This window comes from Grampus griseus, assembly GCF_964374135.1.
Source record: "Grampus griseus genome assembly, chromosome: 14".
NCBI lineage: Eukaryota > Metazoa > Chordata > Mammalia > Artiodactyla > Delphinidae > Grampus > Grampus griseus.
The window spans coordinates 8,628,148-8,646,631 of NC_139008.1; the positions used below are offsets into that span (position 1 = coordinate 8,628,148).

An 18,484-nucleotide genomic window follows, 5' to 3' on the forward strand; every position below is an offset into this window, starting at 1 on the left:
CAGAGCAACAGAGCCCGTGTGCCACAACTACTGAGCCTGCGCTCTAGAGCCCACGAGCCACAACTACTGAGCCAGCGTGCCACAACTACTGAAGCCTGCACGTCTAGAGCCCGTGCTCCGCAACAAGAGAAGCCACCCAAATGAGAAGCCTGTGCACTGCAACGAAGAGTAGCCCCTGCTCGCCGCAACTAGAGAAAGCCCGTGCGCAGCAATGAAGACCCAATGCAGCCAAAAAAATAAATATTAAAAAAAAATCGAGATATAATTCATGCCCCCCCCACCCCAAATTCACCATTTTAAAGTGCACGATTCAGTGGTTTTCACTATGTTCACCCATTGCACAAGCAGCACAATTAGCTAACCCCAGGACATTTTCATCACCCCCGCCCCCCAAAGGAAATCTCTGTACCCATCAGCAGCCACTCCCACCCCTGATGTGCCCCACCCCCTCTTTGCTCTGGACATCAGGAAACTCGGGACAAATCCAAACAGCCTTGAGCAGCCATATGCTATCTTATCCCTAGGTCCCCACCTGCCATCGTATCTACTTTTTTCTAAATAAATACTAATTGTAACAGCCGTTACCAGGTATGAAGCATTCACACTATGACTTTCTACTACTTAATGTTCTCCTTACAGCAACGCTCTGAGGCACAGGAGCTGTAATTAGCACAGAGATTAGAGTGCCTTGTCCAAAGTCAGGGAGCTGATAGGCGTTAGAAGCAGGATTCAAACCCAGACCCACTGGCGTCAGAGCCACTCAATCATCCATTTGCATGCCCTTCACCACCTTTTTAGAACAAGGCCAAGCTGTAGACAGAAGCCGCCTCACTGCCTGGCCTGGGATTCATCTGGCAGTTTAAGATCCTGACTATACCATCAGGTGACAGCATTGCTGGGCTGGTGTCTGGCTGGGGCTGCCCTGCATTTCAGTAGCCCTCATGCTCAGGAGGCCTGGCATGACACAGTGCTCACCATGTACCTGCTGCACGACTGAATCCACAAAAGCTCCAGGATCTCTCTTGCTCCCCACTCGGTGGTACAGAATGCTGGCTGGGAGCACTGAACCATAACCAGTGCTGCCTTCTGAGAACTCCCGGCTCTGCCTACAGTCACCCGATCAGGGGCAAGAAGCCAAGCCAGGCTTTCCAACTTTCACGGCAAAATAGCTGGAGGACACAGCGTGGAGGATGCGCTGAGAGCCTCGGGGCCTCCACTGTGGACTGCCTGCCTTCCACCTCTGGCAAAGGGTCTCTCCGCGCTCGCTCTCCCAGACTCCTCTGCTCTACCCCTGCCTGATAAAATAGACCACTCTGGGTCTATTCTCTGGCTCCCATCTCCAAAGAGCTGCCCTGACACTATTATAAGGGAGTCTGAAGTTCGCTGCCTTTACCACAGTGGGTTCCAGAAAGGGTGACTTGTGGTCACACTCCTCTGTTCTTTAGAACATTCCCTCCACCCTGGCCTAAGCCACCTATCTAATCCTGTCGACCTTGTCCACACACAGTGCAGTCCCAGCACCTCACAGGGGGCCTGGTACACACGAGGGGCTCTTCAAACGCCTGCTGAGTACGGAGGCTGCTGTCCGGTGCCTTACTCAGTGACCGTTATACGAAGCCCCAAGGAAAAGTGCTTCCTTTTTTCCATCACGTTTGCTGTGAATCCTGTCCTTCTTTCCTTGCCTTCCACGAGGCTCTGAGATGAATTCTGTGCTCCATCACAATGACTTCCCTTGACTGTCTTTTGGTAAAACTACCTGCCTCCTGGGGCCTTCTCTCAATTACTAGGTTCTTGGTTTTGCTGAGGAGGGTGTGGGCCTTGAAATTCAACCAACCTAAAATAAAACCCAGTTGAGCCATGAAAAGAACATGGGCCTTGTAGGTAGACAGACCTTGGTTCAAACCCCAGATGTGCCACCTCCACACCACGGGACCCTGGGCACGTCGCTTACTCTGCCTCGGTCTCCTTGCTGACCATCCTCTCACATTGTTATATGATCACCACATGAGATATGAAACACCTGACATACAACAGACACTCAAAGGTCAGATTAGATCCCTTTTATTCATTTCATGAGAATTTTTTAAATAAACAAATTTATTCATGCTTTTGGCATCCAGGTACCTGATCTAGAAATATCCAGAAAGACATAGTATACTATGATGGAAGGGCAGTACACAAGTTCTTTCTCTCCTTCAATTAAAAAATAATTATTGAATAAACTATCAGTGGCAGGAGGAACTTGAAACATTTAAAATTTCACACCTAGATGGAAACTAAAATCCTACAAAAAGTTCATATTGTATCTTAGAATAATCTTTAAAAACATAGATCAGACCCGATATTGGCACCTCAGTCAATATGCAGGAGAAAGCTGGGCAGTACACCTGGGAGAAGAAGCCATAAGCACCCACGCGCCACTCATCCAGCTAGTGTTTCTGAGGGCCTGCTTCCTGCCCGGCACTATTCTATGTGCTGGCCTACACTCGCAGAAATGAAGGGACTTCTCTGTTCTCAACGAATCCACATTCCTCTCCAACCCCCATATTGCCATTAGAGATGGGGAGAATAAGACTCATTTTATTATAAGCCACTTCCATATTCTGGGTGGAAGCAGACGGAGAAGGAGGAAAAATAAACAGAAAACAGTAAGAGTGACTGTAAATTCTTTTTTTTTTTTCTTTTTTTGTGGTACGCGGGCCTCTCACTGCTGTGGCCTCTCCCACTGCGGAGCACAGGCTCCGGACGCGCAGGCTCAGTGGCCATGGCTCACAGGCCCAGACGCTCCGCGGCATGTGGGACCTTCCCGGACTGAGGCACGAACCTGCGTCCCCTGCAGCGGTAGGCGGACTCTCAACCACTGCACCACCGGGGAAGCCCGACTGTAAATTCTTCAGCAAAGGAGGGTTGATAAGAGTTGGGCTTCATGAGCAATGGTACCATGGACAGATCACAAGAAGTGATGGGGTGGGGCAGGGAGGGAGAATTTTGGACTCAGGGAGGCCAATTCGAGAGCTGGCACAGCAGAAAATGACAGGGGCCACAATAAGACCACAGCAGTGGAAGGAGATTCAAAGACTAAACACTGTTGGGACTGTGTGGTGGAGGCACCCCAGCGTGAAGACAAGGGGAAAGTGGAAAATGTCTTTTGTCCTTAGAGCTTCGGGGACCAGGGGACGGCAAGGTCACTAGCAGGGGCAGAGACCTTGCTGGTGGGGGTTTCAGATAGGCCGGACGGTCTTGCTCAATGACCTTTTAGAGTTTGCAAATCACATTACATAAGGGACGGTGTCCAACATGTCCAGGTAATGCCATGTGGTTTCTTAACCGCAAAGGTTCTGAAACCAACAAACGCCCTTCTTCAAAAGACCACAGTCCCACCCGAAACCCCACTTTTGAAAGAAGCCGGGCACAACTGGCTGATCCATTTTCCTGTGTTTTCAAGAACTGCAAGCCCTGTTTTCAGTGTTGAAAACAGACCCCAAGTGACCTGTAGATACAGAGTCAGCACATCGGGTTCAGGGAAGTTGAGCATGAGTTCGTGTGTTCCTACCCAGTCCTCCAACCTTTGTACAGACCCAGCCTACCCGGCGCAGTGACGGTGTGTGCCGTGAGGATCAAAGTTATCTCAGTCACAGTGCTCTTACCTAAGCGTCAAAGGAAGAAGTGATATGAAAGGCTGCTCTGGCAAAAGGAATGGGGTACACAGGGCCACAGAAAAAGGCACTGAAGACAAAAAACTAAGGGAGATTTTTTAAAAAAATGACTAAACATCATTCTTGATGTTCACCTAGAAGCAGATTACACAACCCCACATCAGAGTATCCTCACAGAGTCCATCTTCTCCGTGATTACAACCAGGGGACAAAACTCAGCTTTTTCCGTCCTATTTTCCTACTACAGGTCACTCCCAAAGAATCCAGTTCTCTGAGAAACAGTCTACGGCTGATGGCACCACAGTCTGGCTCATCATTTTATTCTAGTTTAGCTTTGAAACATTAATTTCAGGGAAGCACGTGTACTATTCTCTCAGCTGCGTACAGACCAGAATGCCTCACCCTCCAGCACTCCAATTAAAGGATAATTCTTAGATGTTCCCCCACCACATCACCTCTTTGTAAGTAAAACAAGTAAGCCCCTATGTCAGCAGCTTTCTCCTTAAGCCACCCAGAAGAAGGACCAGGTCCCCCAGCTGCTTTGTTCACAACATCCCCGAGCGTGTTGCCATGCCAATGAGCAACAGGCATAACACAGGCTGATGAATTTGGCTCCAGTGGACCCAATCAACAGGAGCCACCAGTCCGCAAAGAGCCATGGTTTGCGCCATGGGCCTCCTCCGCCACCTTCACACACACACATCCCAGCAGGCGCACAACCAATGTAAACACCTCACTTGGGGAGGGGGTTGGGGAAGGAAAAACACTTTTAGGATGTAGAGTTCTAAAATGGTATGACACAGATTTAGGCAGAGTAAGATTCCTAAATGATGAATTCATCCAGAGAGAAGTAAGAAAGTCCGAAAACCTAAGAAAAGAATACACTGTTCTGTGCCATATATATATATATACCTAATACAAACTTACAGAGTCTCACATAAATTTTCCTGAAATAAAAGCATCTCTGGGCTTCCCTTGCAGTCCAGTGGTTAAGACTCTGTGCTTCCACTGCAGGGGGTGAGGGTTCGATTCCCTGGTCCAGGAACTAAGGTCACATGGCACTCATGGTGCGGCCAAAAAACAAAAAGCATCTCTGCCCTTAGCAGTTAGCAACTGGCCCTAGAATTATGAATTAAAAAATGATGAGTCTTGGGCTTCCCTGGTGGTGCAGTGGTTAAGAACCCACCTGTCGATGCAAGGGACACGGGTTCAAGGCCTGGTCTGGGAAGATCCCACATGCTGTGGAGCAACTAAGCCCGCGAGCCACAACTACTGAAGCCCGCGCACCTAGAGCTAGTGCTCTGCAACAAGAGAAGCCACCGCAACGAGAAGCCCATGCACCGCAACAAAGAGTAGCCCCCACTTGCCGCAACTAGAGAAAGCCTGCGTGCAGCAACGAAGACCCAACACAGCCAAAAATAAAATAAAATTAATTAATTTTAAAAAAATGATGAGTCTCTGCTGGTGGGAACATAACAAGATTATCATTTTTGGAGGGAAGTCTGGCAATATCTATTGACATTTAAAGTCACCCCATTTTTACAAACACACATACTCCTCTGTACTATTTTTCTCCATCTGGAAACTGTCTCAGTGTAAGGCTATGAAGGACATTCGCTGTCTATATTGCACATTTCTGTAAGAGACTTTTTATAATGAGCATTTAATAATTTTGTAAACAGAAAAAATACATTTTTATAAAAAACAGTCATTTCTCCATTTCAATTTTCAAATGAATCTGACATATAGTAAAAAGTTAAATCTAAAATTATATCATCATTTGACAAACCATGTGTCAGAGCCATGGAGGACTTGTGTGTTATGTTCACTGCTATAGGCCTAACACCTCAAATAGTGCCTGATATATCACAGGTAATCAACATCTGTTAAATGAATACATTTAAAAGCTCAAAAATGTTCCAGTTCTTCCACTTCTAAGAATTCATTATGCAAAAATATTTGTCTAATCGCTGAAAGATAAAGAACAAGGCTAATCATTGCAGCGGAATTCAAAACAGTAAAAGGCTGCAAACAACACAATTTTTTTTCAATAATATTGGATACTGGGGTATTGTCATTTTTAAAAAGAATGAGGTTTTAAAAAAGGAATGAGGTAGATCTTTACATAGTGCTATAGAAAGACATCATGTTAAGTTATAAAAAGCAAGACTCAGAACAACATGACTAGTTTCATCTTAATTCTGTGTTTTAAATTTAAATAGTAAAAAATTCCTGCTATTTTAAGTAAAAAAAAAAAAAATCTAGGTAATAAATGTTTTTATATGTGAAGAAAAATATCTGGAGAATATATACTACACCACTAGCAGTAATTTTTTTGTCTCAGTGTAAGGCTATGAGGAATGTTCACTATTATATTGAGTATTTCTATAAGAGTTTTTTTTTTAACATCTCTATTGAAGTATAATTGCTTTACAATGTTGTGTTAGTTTCTGCTGTATAACAAAGTGAATCAGCTATACGTATACATGTATCCCCATATCCCCTCCCTCTTGTGTCTCCCTCCCACCCTCCTTATCCCAGCTCTCTAGGTGGTCACAAAGCACCGAGCTGATCTCCCTGTGCCACGCAGCTGCCTCCCACTAGCTATCTATTTTACATTTGATAGTGTATATATGTCCATGCCACTCTCTCACTTCATCCCAGCTTACCCTTCCCCCTCCCCGTGTCCTCAAGTCCATTCTCTACGTCTGTGTCTTTATTCCTGTCCTGCCCCTAGGTTCTTCAGAAGCATTTTTTTTTTTTTAGATTCCATATATATGTGTTAGCATACGGTATCTGTTTTTCTCCTTCTGATATAAGAGTATTTTTTAAAATAATGAGCACTTAGTAATTTTGTAAACAGAATAAAATCTATTTTTATAAAAAGTCATTTCTCCATTTCACTTTTTTCTCATTTTAATTTTTAAATGAGTCTGACATGTAAGTTAAATCCCACAGCACTAACCTGAGGTCCCTGGGCCTGGGGTGCCTTGGTGAAAGGCACACAGTGCTAGTGCCTGAGCTGGGACTCAGGGCCCCTGACACCACACCCTCCACCCCATCCAGGGCTCTCCTCCTTCCTAAAGCATGAGGAAGCAGATGTTGCCAGGGCAGCTGGGCCCTCTGGAACCATGAAAAGTCCCACAATTACAGAAGCCTCTATTAGGGGGGAAAAAAAAAGTTGCTTAAGAGCTACATTTTTATGAACTTGAAATGTTCCATGAGTTTAACAAGTAAATGTTCTGGATTTGCCAAGCAGTTCTGATTTCAAATAGTCTATCTCCTAAGTACGCGTGAACTTTATTGAACTCGGATCCTAATGTTCAAAGGGTTAAGGAAGGATCAATTCAGAGTCACCGGCATGTCCTAAAATGTAAGGCTTGTCTGGCAACAAGCACCTCATACATCTCATGAATTGTTTACAAACTCATGCCACTCAGGAGTTTCGCCTGCCTTACTCATGCTGACTGCAGTCAAGGTTGCTACTTCCAGGTGCTGAAGTACATTCCTTTCACCTCAAACCTACCTGTAACGTTTTCAAGTGCTAGACACGAAGGATTTGGGAGAGTTACGATCACTCTGAAGTTTTCAACACTACAACCCAACTGGAAGCCAATATTCTGTTCTCTGAAATGCAGACCACGTTTTTAGACTTGATTAAACTAGGTGGTATGAAAGTCATGAGAAGCTCCAGAACTGACCATTCTCTCGAAAGGAAAATGAGAACTCCGTAGAGGGACACAAAGAAAAGAAAGTGGTTTCTTCTGGGTGCACTGCTTTACTAACCGGGACGTTTGGACTTTTTTCCTGATCAAGCCAAGCCCACAACCACTCAAAGGGGACTTGTGTAGACAGAACTTGTCAGTGGTTGATGAATCAATGCTTTCTCCCCAAACAGGCAGGCCTGTGAATTACAGCATTGCACAGTGAGGACACTGGATCCCAGAGGGTTAGTTAACTGCTCAGCTTACGTGGAATGTCACAGTTCTCAATGTCACCCTCCGAGACCCTCTCTTCTGAACCTCTGAACCTCAACCCTGTGGGGGCCTACAGGGTGGGCTGTTATCACCATCTGGGCTACTGAGTAGGAAACAGAGGCTCCAAGAAGTTGTGTCCTGCCAAGATGCCAACGTTCCAACCGAGGACTACCCATTCCAGACCTGTCTCCCTTGGTCTTAGCACTATTCCCTACTTCGGCCAAGCTCAGAAGGAAGGCTGTATTTTGTCGGTCTAAGAGAGGAGGCAGCCACGTTCTTTGAAATGGCCCCAAACTTCTCAGTACTGGTCACCGGCTCACGCAATGGTGACTCTCATCGAGAAATGAAAAGCAAAAAGTCGAGGTCAAGTGCCCCCGCCGCCCAGAAGACCTCCACCTCTTTCCCAATTGCTCCCACGAGCTAAGGGTGTCACGGTTGCCCAGCAGAGCCCGGCAGAGCACCTGCCAAGGCACCTGCCCGCGAGGAGCACTATCCCCCAGGGATGCCGCCGACACGCAGAACGTTTCCCAGGAGAGGCCGGGCTGGCGGGCTCGACTGAACCCACCTGATGCTGCGAGATCAGATTCGGGTCCCACCCACACTCATCGAGCGCGTCCTACGTGAGTGAACCCAATAAGTGGCCGCCTCCTGAGGCCCACTGTACAGACGGGGAACCTGAGGCTCGGAGAGGAAAAGTGGCTTAGCCCAAGGGTGGCGGCGTGGGGTCTGGAGCCCTCTCACGCCGAGACCCGAGCCTCCGCCGAAGGGCCGGTAGGGCGCCTTCGGCTGTGGAAACGACGACCCTCAAGCCTCCGCGAGAGGTCAGCTCGAGGGGAAGGGCCACCCTAAGAAGGGCCGAAATGGGAGCCGCGCTTTCCGCGTCTGGCGAATTGGGCAGTGACCCGGTCCAAGAGCCCGCCCCCATGCCGAGGGCCAGGGCGGCCGAGGCGGCCAGAAGGCGTCGGGCCCCGGAGCCCGGGCACCCAAAGTCCTGGCGACCGGACCCCGCCAACCCAGCACCAGCGAACGCACGTACTCACCACGGTCGGCCGGCTGCAGTACGGACACCTGAGCAGGACGCAGGCCCACACCACTGAGGCGCTACCACCGCCCGCGCCGGCTGCGGGGGTGGGAGCGTGGCCGACGGCGGCGCCGCTCCGCCTAACCCGGCCGTGCGCTTGTTTCTGGGGCCAGGCTTCCCCCCTGCGAATCCGCGCTCTTGGTACGGCCCTGAAGGCCACGCCCCCTTAGCGTCCCAGCTCAGCAGAGGGACCCCGGAGCTCCGCGCTTAGTCCCGGAGGGGGCGGGAGTGCCCTCACGCTTTTGACAGTTCCGTGGGGGCAGTAGCCGTGAGCCGCGGCTTCTGGCCTCCTGCTGCCGGCCGCCGCTCGCGTGTGTTCGCGACTCTTGCTCCTCCACGATCCTCAGTGCCCTCGCCTGAAAATGGCGAACCTGCATGAACAGAGTGTCGGGGTCCCTCCAGCCTGGGACTGGAATGCTGGCCTGCTTGGGTCGGGGGGCAGGAAGTGAGCAGGCAGGGGACAAGGACTGGACCGAAGAGGCAGGAGGGGGCAGAAGGCACTTCAGGTTTGGAAAGATAGGCTGTGTTGGTCGGGGGTAAGAAGCTCACCTTTTCCTCCTGCCGTGGTTCCTATATTACAGGATTATGAGGATTAGATGATATAACTCATGTTCATAAATAATTTAGCTCAGTGCGATAGTAAGTGCTCTAGAAATGTAAGTTGTTGTTGTTGTTGTTATTATTATTACAGGCTCTGCTGCGAATTCCTTTTGGAACAGTGGGCAACTCACTTCGTTCAGAACCCGTTCTCCATCTTTAAAAATGGGACCCACCAACGACAACAAATTACTTTGAAAATACTAAAGGCCTATATAAGGAGAGGATTATTCCCATGGCCCCAGTTTTAGGGTTCCATCGTTCCAGTCTGTCAGGAACATGTCTGATTCACCCCATTGAATCAGTCCCTCCAACAGGTTGGATGAATGCAGTAGCCCTCAGGGTGGGGCGTACCCCTGTCTAACTAAGCGACTGAATGTGTAACTCCTATGCTAGGCCCTCAAGAGAGCAGTAGGGAAATTCATCCCCCAGATCTCTGATACTCCCTGTCACCTTTTCACCACCTTGCTGAACAATCTTCCCTGCGTGTCCCAGAGAGGCTTCAAACTTTGCCTCTGAATCCTTGCACCCTGCTTCTGTGAAGCCAGAACACATACCACTGAATTCTCTCTCTCTGCTAATAGCACCTCTGAGGCAGGAGACAGGCATCTTCTTTTACTTTTTACCATTAAACCAGTAGCTGAGTACTAGGGATTCTGTCTCCAGGACCACCCTCCCCCTTTCTCATCTTTCTTGCTCTCCCTACCCTAGTTTAGGCCTACCTGGGTTCACCTTTCACCTGGCTGATCTCAGCAGTTCCTGACTCGAATGCCACCTCCAGTTTCTTCTATACCTATACCAGGGAAACTTCCTCTTATACTGCTCTGCTCAGTGCCCTACCTTCCTGTCCCTTAAGCTTTCCTCCTCAAAACATATTCTCACTAGCCAGCTGGGGAAAAAAAATGTAAGTTGGAGACACATCTCACACCTTACATTAATATAAACTCCTGATAGATAAAAGATGTAAACAATTTTTAAAAAGAGAAGAAAAAGGAAAAGTCCTACAAGAAACCATGGGAGAATTGTGTTAATCTCCAAGAGGACTTTCTGAGTTAGAAGCCATAAATGACAGAAAACTACTACAAACCCCAGAAGCCATAAATGACTGAGAAAACCACTACATAAAAATCAAAACTTGGGACTTTCCTGGTGGCACAGTGGTTAAGAATCCGCCTGCCAATGCAGGGGACAAGGGTTCGATCCCTGGTCCGGGAAGATCCCACATGCCGCAGAGCAACTAAGCCCGTGTGCCACAACTACTGAGCCTGAGCTCTAGAGCCCACATGCCACAACTACTGAGCCTGCGTGCCACAACTACTGAAGCCCACGTGCCTAGAAGCCTGTGCACCACAACAAGAGAAGCCACCGCGATGAGAAGCCTGCACACTGCAACAAAGGATAGCCCCCGCTCACCACAACTAGAGAAAGCTTGCGCACAGCAACGAAGACCCAAAGCGGCCAAAATTTTTTTTAAAAGGTAAACTGATTAAAAATCAAAACTTGATGTGTAAAAAAAAAAAAAAAAACTTGATGTGTGACAAAGATCTACAGGCAAAGTCCAAAGGCAAAGGACAAACCCAGGAGGAAATATTTGCCTAATAAACAGCCTCTACTAATTAATAAGAAAAAGACATTAATATAAAGGGGCAAAAGATAGGAATCATCAGTTCACAGAAGAAAAAATACAAATGGCTCTTAACCATATGAAAAGTTATTCAACCCCACACGTAGAAAAAATGCAAATTAAAAGTTGACCAAGGGCTTCCCTGGTGGCGCACTGGTTGAGAGTCCGCCTGCCGATGCAGGGGACACGGGTTCGTGCCCCGGTCCGGGAAGATCCCACATGCCACGGAGCGGCTGGGCCCGTGAGCCATGGCCGCTGAGCCTGCGCGTCCGGAGGCTGTGCTCCGCAACGGGAGAGGCCACAACAGTGAGAGGCCCGCGTACCGCAAAAAAAAAAAAAAGTTGACCAAGATACTGGTTTTCACCTACAATGATGACAAAATCTGATGACACAGGGTCGGTGGAGCTGTGTGGAAAAAGACACTGTCATTCATTGTTTCCCCATCCAAACATGAATATCATCCAGCTATAAAGAAGACAAATAAGGAAGCTCATTGCTGATACAGAACAATCTCTCAGATAAATTGATGAACTAAAAGTACAAGGCGATGGCCAATACAAGGCAGAGAATGCTACTGTTGGTGTTTTTAAAAGCATTGCAGTGGGGGAAAGTGGTGGAAACAATGTACATACTGTGTATATATATTTGGTTGTATGTGTGTGACCTCTGTGGAAAGAAAAAAAGAGATAGCATTGGTTGTCTCTAGAGGACTGGGAGAACTGGGACCAAGGGCAAAGGAAGCGTCACTGTACACCCTTTGTATCTTTCACATTTTGTGCCTTATGAATGTTTTATTTATTCTAAGTCAAATACGTAAATACTTTTAAAAATACTCAAACAACCTTGTCGCTGGCCAAAGAACCAACTCTTTTACTGGCTCCCAATAGGTAAAGAACAGTGACTATCCGCTTCATTTTTCTTAAATCAAAATTCAGCACGTGTGGGGTTACAGACAACAGTTTCCTGCCAACTCCCCTCGGTTACGCCTCGTCTTCACTGCCGGGAAAGAATCACTTCTTACCTCGTTTTGCACTTGCTTCTGGTCCTTATTTCCATGCTGGTAAAGAAATGTTTGTGTGGCTGCCTGTTGTCCGAAATTTTACCTGTAGAGTTACCTCTAGAGTCCTGCTAATGATGAGTTAGGTTATTAAAACCACAGCCCTCCTCCCCTGCCCACATGTCAACATAATTATTTATATACCTATTTTACTTCCTCTGTTAGTCATTTTTATAATTGAAATAATAGCCTTGGACCTTTATTTCTTGAGCCATCCACTGCAAGCAGTATCTTTTCACGCCATACCATGAAGCTCTCAGCATCCTTGCCCTTCCCTTTGCTCTGTCCCCCAGCCTCTGTCTCCCCACTTAGCTGTCTGAACTTCCATATTTTCATTATTGAGCTTGACAACATTTGCATTGTACATATGCTCTTTGCTTTGTCCCTTGAGCCTAGAAGTCCAGCTGTCAAGCAGCACCGACTGTTGTCACATTGTACAGGGGATGCACAACCAAACCAACCACCCCTATGAGTACAGGGCTCGTGCTGTGTGTCCTCTTTCTGAAAGTTCATTTTTTTCCCCCCGGCACAATTTAAAAGAAACAGATCCTCAATCTCTCCAGGGATCTGGTGTATCAAGCTTTTTTCCTGAGACTCCCTCCAAGGTTCTCAGGCGCACCCCACCCCCATCCACACTGGTTACTATAAAGGACGAGGCTGATTCCTATCTGTGTTTCGGGTCTCATAAAGGGGCACAGCAGTTTGTGGAATGAGTGGATTGCCTTAGTCTGGAATGCAGGAAGAGCGTTCAAAATCTGGCCCCCATGTATCTTTCCAGCTCGATCTTTATAACCTTCTTCCACAAATTCTACACTGTAGCAAGACTGGATGAATCCAGTTTTGTACACGCTGTGCATTTTTATTCCTCTGAGCCACTAGGAATGTTGTTCTCTTCCATGTTTATATGTCCATCTCCTACCAATGCTTCCACCTCTGGAAGATGCCCTGATCCCTCCAGAAGTGATGGCTCCCTCACTACTGTCCAGCTCTCCAAGGCCCAGAGTATTTCCTACTTTAAATCATGTCTCGTCAGTCTTAAGTGTCTCCGGGGCAGGTCTGTCTCAGAAGCCTCTTCTCTCTCTGCCTCCCAAGCCCCAGGTTCTGCCAGATGCAGGCAGCATGGAGGCATTTGCGGGATGAGCCACAGAGGATTCAGGAAAGGCAGCCTGGAGTCGAGGGGCTTGGGCTTGGGTGAACGAGAATGAGGGTCCAAGGGGCAGGGATGCCAGAGCCAGGGCTGGAATGAGAGGGAGAGAAGGGAAATGGACTGTGGTCTGGGCAGAACAAGGACTTTGTGACTTGTCCAGGCCACTGCTTTGTTGCTTTTGGAAGGGCTGTGTCCTTCCACTGAACAGAATGGAAGAAGGTTTGTCCAGGTGAAGGTGCGGGTACCACTGCATTAAGGGCTCATCAGGAAGATGTAGTCTTCTAAGGGAGGGATGGGGGCCATCAGGATAGGGCCTTTCTCTGCCATCCCGCACCCTCTTCCCACAAGGTTCTTCTGAATGTGAACAGCCTGAAAGCTCAGAGCACCTACAACAGACAGAAAGCTCAGGGGCTGGGGGGCCAGAAACTGACCCCTAAAGCAAAGCTCCTCTCCACAGCAGAAGCTTTTACACATATAACATCCCACAAAGCTAAGGACTGTACCCTGTATCCGTACCTCTTGATTGCCATGATCCCTTGAAGCCTCTCCTTGCTCTATAGAACCAAACGTTCACTGAGCACTTGCAATGGGCTCCCACTTGCTATGGGACAGAAGGGAGGAGCTAATTACCATTTACTGAGCACCAACTAGATCCCGAGCGCTGTACTAAGCAGTCTACAGGTGTTACTGCAAATCTTCTCTCAAAAGTATATTCTATGATTCCCATTTGACAGATGAGTAAACAGAGGCTCAGAGAAGTGAGGAGATGTGTCCCAAGCTCCCCAAGATCCCACAACTAGTAAGTGTTTAAACTGTGACTGGGGCCTGGTACCCACCGGTCAGCGTGTCAAGCACATCCAAACCCTTCCCACTTCACCCCAACCCTGGGAGCCGTCCTTTCCCCCAGGAGGACTCACCCAGCCTAGGAGGGGGGCTTTGTGCCACTCTTGCTTCGGAGTGGTACCATTTCTCATGCTGGTGGAGGCTCCCCCCAGCCCCACCCAGGGCAGTGCTGCCTTGGAGGGTTCAGCCTCTCAGGGCCCCTGTCCCAGTCAGCCTGACTCTTCCCTGCTCCCTCTGACTCCGGCTTCCTCCTTCTCAGGTGCACAGTCTCCAAGATCTGCTTCAAAACCCCTTGCCTTGAGCAGGAACTCACTCCAGGTGTGTTGAAAGGGGCTGCCCTGTCTACTTATAGAGCCAGGGATGCGGCAGTCACCAGAGCACAGAGTCACAGAGCACAGAACCTCCATCTGGAAATCAGGAGCCAAATTCTGCTTTGACTGCTAACCAGATGCATGGCCTCCCTGGATAAGAAATCAGTTTCCTTATCAGCAAAATGGGGAGAAAAACCCTGTCCCGCCCCCCTTCTCCCAGGTGTTCTGAGGTTCGTGGTGATGACCAAAGGATGTATTTGTGACGGCAGGGCCGAAGGCAAGGACCCAGGTGAGACTTATTGTCAGAGAGGAGCAGAGGGAGGGAGCCTGAAGACGCACTTCCCCAACCTCTAAGCTCTGGCCAAATCTCATGCCTGATCTCGTGCCTAGGGGGACTCTGAACCTCCTGAAGTTCTCCGATGAGCACTTGGTCTTGCCCCCATTTTACAGATGAGGAAACTAAGGCAGCGAAATAAAGCAGCTCCATCTGGCTGGTGCACCCAAAGTCTGTTCTTTCTCCATTGATGGGATGGTTCTCCGCCCAAACCTCTTTTACAAAGGGCAGACGTCCTAGTTCCCTCTGATGTCAGGGGCAGCTGGCTCAGTCTGCCCAAAGGCTCCCCGGCTGGTCAGGAGCCAGGTCCTTATGAGAAAGAGCAGAGGCCCTGGCTGCGGGGCTTACTAAGCCAGTTGGGTGCGTGGGGGCCTGCTGGCTGCAGGGTGAGCTGGCCAGCGGGGGGGCAGCTGTGGATATCCTGTCTGGAGACAGTGTCTGGCGACAACGTGAATTGTTCCCAGGGAACAGCTGAGAGGACGAGAGGGCAGGGGCAGCGGGGAGCTAGAACGAGAAGTCACTGAAACCTGGGGCCTTCCAGAAGGGACAGTGAAAGTACAGGAGATAGCGGAGGCCCTGGCTGGATGTCTCAAAGGGCAGTTCACGGGTCCCCTACATCAGAATCATCCTGGGGCCTATTAAAACTGCCAATTCCTAGGTCATCCCTACCCCCAGCCGTTGGACCAGACTCTCCAGAGGCAAGGCAGAAACTGACATTTTAAACAAGCTTCACTCTTATCCACACTGGAATATGAGAACCACTGCCTTATGGGGTTAACTTGGCCAGAATAGGGGTGAGGGTGTCATGTCCACGGCAAGGCACACCTCAGGTGGATCCAAACACAAAAACAGATAAAGAGGAGGGGGTGGTTGCTTTGAAGGAGAAGCTCAGATGATGACTGGCCTGGCCCCCCCAGGGTGTTAAAATGTCCCCAGACCTTCCTCACAGCCTCCCTGCCACCCCACACTCCTAGTGCTCTAACCTCGTCCAAAGTTCAACAGTTTCAAAGAGGCAGCCCTGAAATGAAAGAACAAACATATCCCTTGGCAACAGCAGATTGGATTTCCAATCTGGACACCGCCAAGGCCCAGACAGCTGTGTAACCTTGGACGGGTACTGTGGGTCCTTGTAATGCGGCCCCTTGGGGTCTGGGTGAGGATTAAATGAGTTAATGGGCATGAAGTAGCCAAGCGTCTGTTGGTTCTCAGGGACCAGGGTTCCTTCCTCTTTCCTGTTTCCTACATATGAGCCCCTCCCCCGCCCAGCCCCCTTCCCTTTGTTCCTTTCTCTGTTATGCAACGAAAGTTTAAATTATTCCTGGGTTTGGGGCCGCTGCAAAGCCAATGGGAGGGTGGCTCTGTAATGGGAGGTTTTGGAAGCCACGTCTTCCCTGCCTACCTCCGCATTCTTGTCCACGTGCTGCTAGGTCAGGCCCTCCGCCCCCTCCTCACTATTGCAAAGATCCGCGTGACTACGTTCCCCATATCGCCTGCCTGCTGCTCCAGCTGTTGACACAGCAACCAGAACCCAGGGACAGCCATTGAGAAAGAGCCTCTGAGGAGGAGCCTGCTTGGCTTCCATCTACATTCAGTGCAACAGCACTTCCTGAGAGCACCTACCATGGGCCTTAGCAGAAATGGAAATAAGTTAGAGCTGGTCCCTGGCTTTAAGGGGCTGGTGGTCTCCTGGCCAAGACAGAGAATCTACTGGTCTAGTTGAATGATTCTCAAAGTATGGTCCCCAAACCAGGAGCATCAGTATTACCTTTGAATTTGTTCAAAATGCCACATTTCAGGCTCCTTCCAAAGTCTACTGAATCAGAAATTCTGGGGGAGAGGGGATCCTGAAATCTGGCTTTTAACAAAAGCCCCCCAGGTGATGCTGACGCAGGCTGAAGTCTGAGGACCACAGATCTAATTAAAACCTCACCCAATCCCAAGAGCTGGGGTCTATTGTTCCTGTATCACAGATGAGGGAACGGAGGCTCTGTCCTGCTCTGTGTGCAGACTAGCTGAGAGCTTATGAAGGGTTTGGATTATCAGGTCCCTCCCGGTGTCAAATTCTACCTGTGTAGCACCTGTGATAAGGTAATGAGCAGATATACTTTTTCCTGGATCCTGGCTGGAGAAACATAGAGGTATCTTACACTGTGTCCGGCAGGGTCGGGGTAGAGTGACGATGCAGACAGAAATGAAAACCTTACAACGGGAGCAGAGAAGAGCTGGGAGTAAAGTCAGAAAGAGCAGCAGCCCTGGCGACAACCACCTGCCCCAAATGTGGGGACACTGGGCTGACATAATGCCCCCCAGCCGAGGCCATCCAGGCTTCTAAGCCCGACCCCAATCCTGAGACCTCCTCTCCTGTGTTCACTCACCTGCACGCTAGGTTGGTTTCTTTCCTCGCTTTTGCCCCCTGCAGACTCTCAGGGTCCCCTCTTACACAGCATCTGCCTGAACACCTGCCTCCCTAAATTTGCAATCACCTCTTCAGCAACGAATGACTTCCAGCCTCTCTTTGCCCACATTCCGTGACTGGGCACTCACTGCCTTTTCAGGCAGCCCATCCATCTGTGAAAGCTCTGATGGGCTTAAGTTTCCCTTTGAATGAGCTGACATCCATCCCCGTGTAATTTCCACCTTTTACAATATGAGTTAGTCTAATCCCCCGTAACAGAGATTACAGGCTTATTTTAAAGTAAGAATATCTATCCCAATTATTTCCCATGAATCTACCACCCACCTTTGCGGATAAACAAGGCAAGTAGAACATACCAACCCATTGCCTTGAAAACAGTAGGAACAACAAGATGAGGTGAAAGTAGAAAGGGGCAGGAGGAAGGACAGGAGGTGGTGGAGGGAAAGATCGCTGACGTGGAGCCTCCGTCTTGCCACTTCCTCCCCAAGAGACACTGGCAGGACCTCAGCAGTTTTCACAGGAGTCCCCTTCAAGAAAAAGAATACGATTTTCCAGAACTTGTTTCTTTTGTTGAATAAATTCACAGTTGGATGGTTTGTAATGACAGAAAGGTAAAACTCACTTAGTGCATCTTCCGTGATCATTTCACATATATTACTGTTTTCAGCAAATGGGGAATCTTGAAAGTTAAGCGACTTAGCTTCGTGGAAATCTGCCTCTGACTCTGGGCCTCAGTTTCTCATCTGTAAAATGGGGGTGAACCTAGCCACCTTCCAAAGTGGGTCCGAGAATTAAACAAGCTAATGGGAGGGGAAATCATCTGTTGAGATATTATTATGTTCTCTGATTTCTGAAGATGAATGCTTGGAGTCTGGGTATGAGGGAAACTGGTTGATTGTTTCTATTGAGGCGGAGAGGGGCAGAAGTGAATCCCAGCTTAGCATTCTGCCTGGGGGAGACCCCAGCTGGAGCTCTGGGGCAGAACCAGTAGAACCAGTGAGTTTGGAGGACAGCTCTCTAGAAAAAGCCAATGGAACAATCCCCTTGTCGCCCATCACTGTTTTTGGGTTTTGCTTTTCAGGCTTATTTTTCACAGGATTCTTTGCAAAATGGGCCTCAATGCAATTTCTTGGGTGAGGGGATTTGCCCACATTTGGTATCAGAGAGACTTTTCGACCCCAGAGGTAGCTCTCCGGGGCCTGTGAGAGACCCTTCGCTTCTGGTGGGTAGTGTCTCACAAGGAAGGAAAGCCTCTTGTGCGGAGCCAGGGGTATGATAACAGGATTATTTTAATCATTTTAGCAACACTGGCTCTGCCAAGTCTGCCAAGAGAAAAGGATGTGGTAGGTCAGGAAATTAAAACAACTCTGGCCTCATTCCCCAGAACGTGTTTTTCAAGAGGGATGAGTGTCTAGCAGGAGAAGGAAGGAGCCCTAGAAAC

General features: G+C 48.8%; 1 protein-coding gene across 3 annotated transcripts in view; it reads right to left on the bottom strand.

Moving 5' to 3' along the window:
* POR (cytochrome p450 oxidoreductase) overlaps positions 1-17,422 on the bottom strand; it is a 67,103-nt gene extending 49,681 nt beyond the window's left edge. For 2 of the 3 annotated variants that reach the window (XM_082670931.1, XM_082670930.1), the window contains exon 1: positions 8,674-8,696. Coding sequence is in view for 1 of the 3 variants with exons in the window: in XM_082670933.1 (XP_082527059.1) it covers positions 17,400-17,407 (8 nt within the window). In the remaining 2 variants the exon portion in view is untranslated. Of the gene's footprint in view, positions 1-8,673; positions 8,697-17,399 lie in introns of those variants that run through there. The other variant, XM_082670933.1, reaches the window with a different exon arrangement.
* Positions 17,423-18,484: the final 1,062 nt, after the last annotated feature.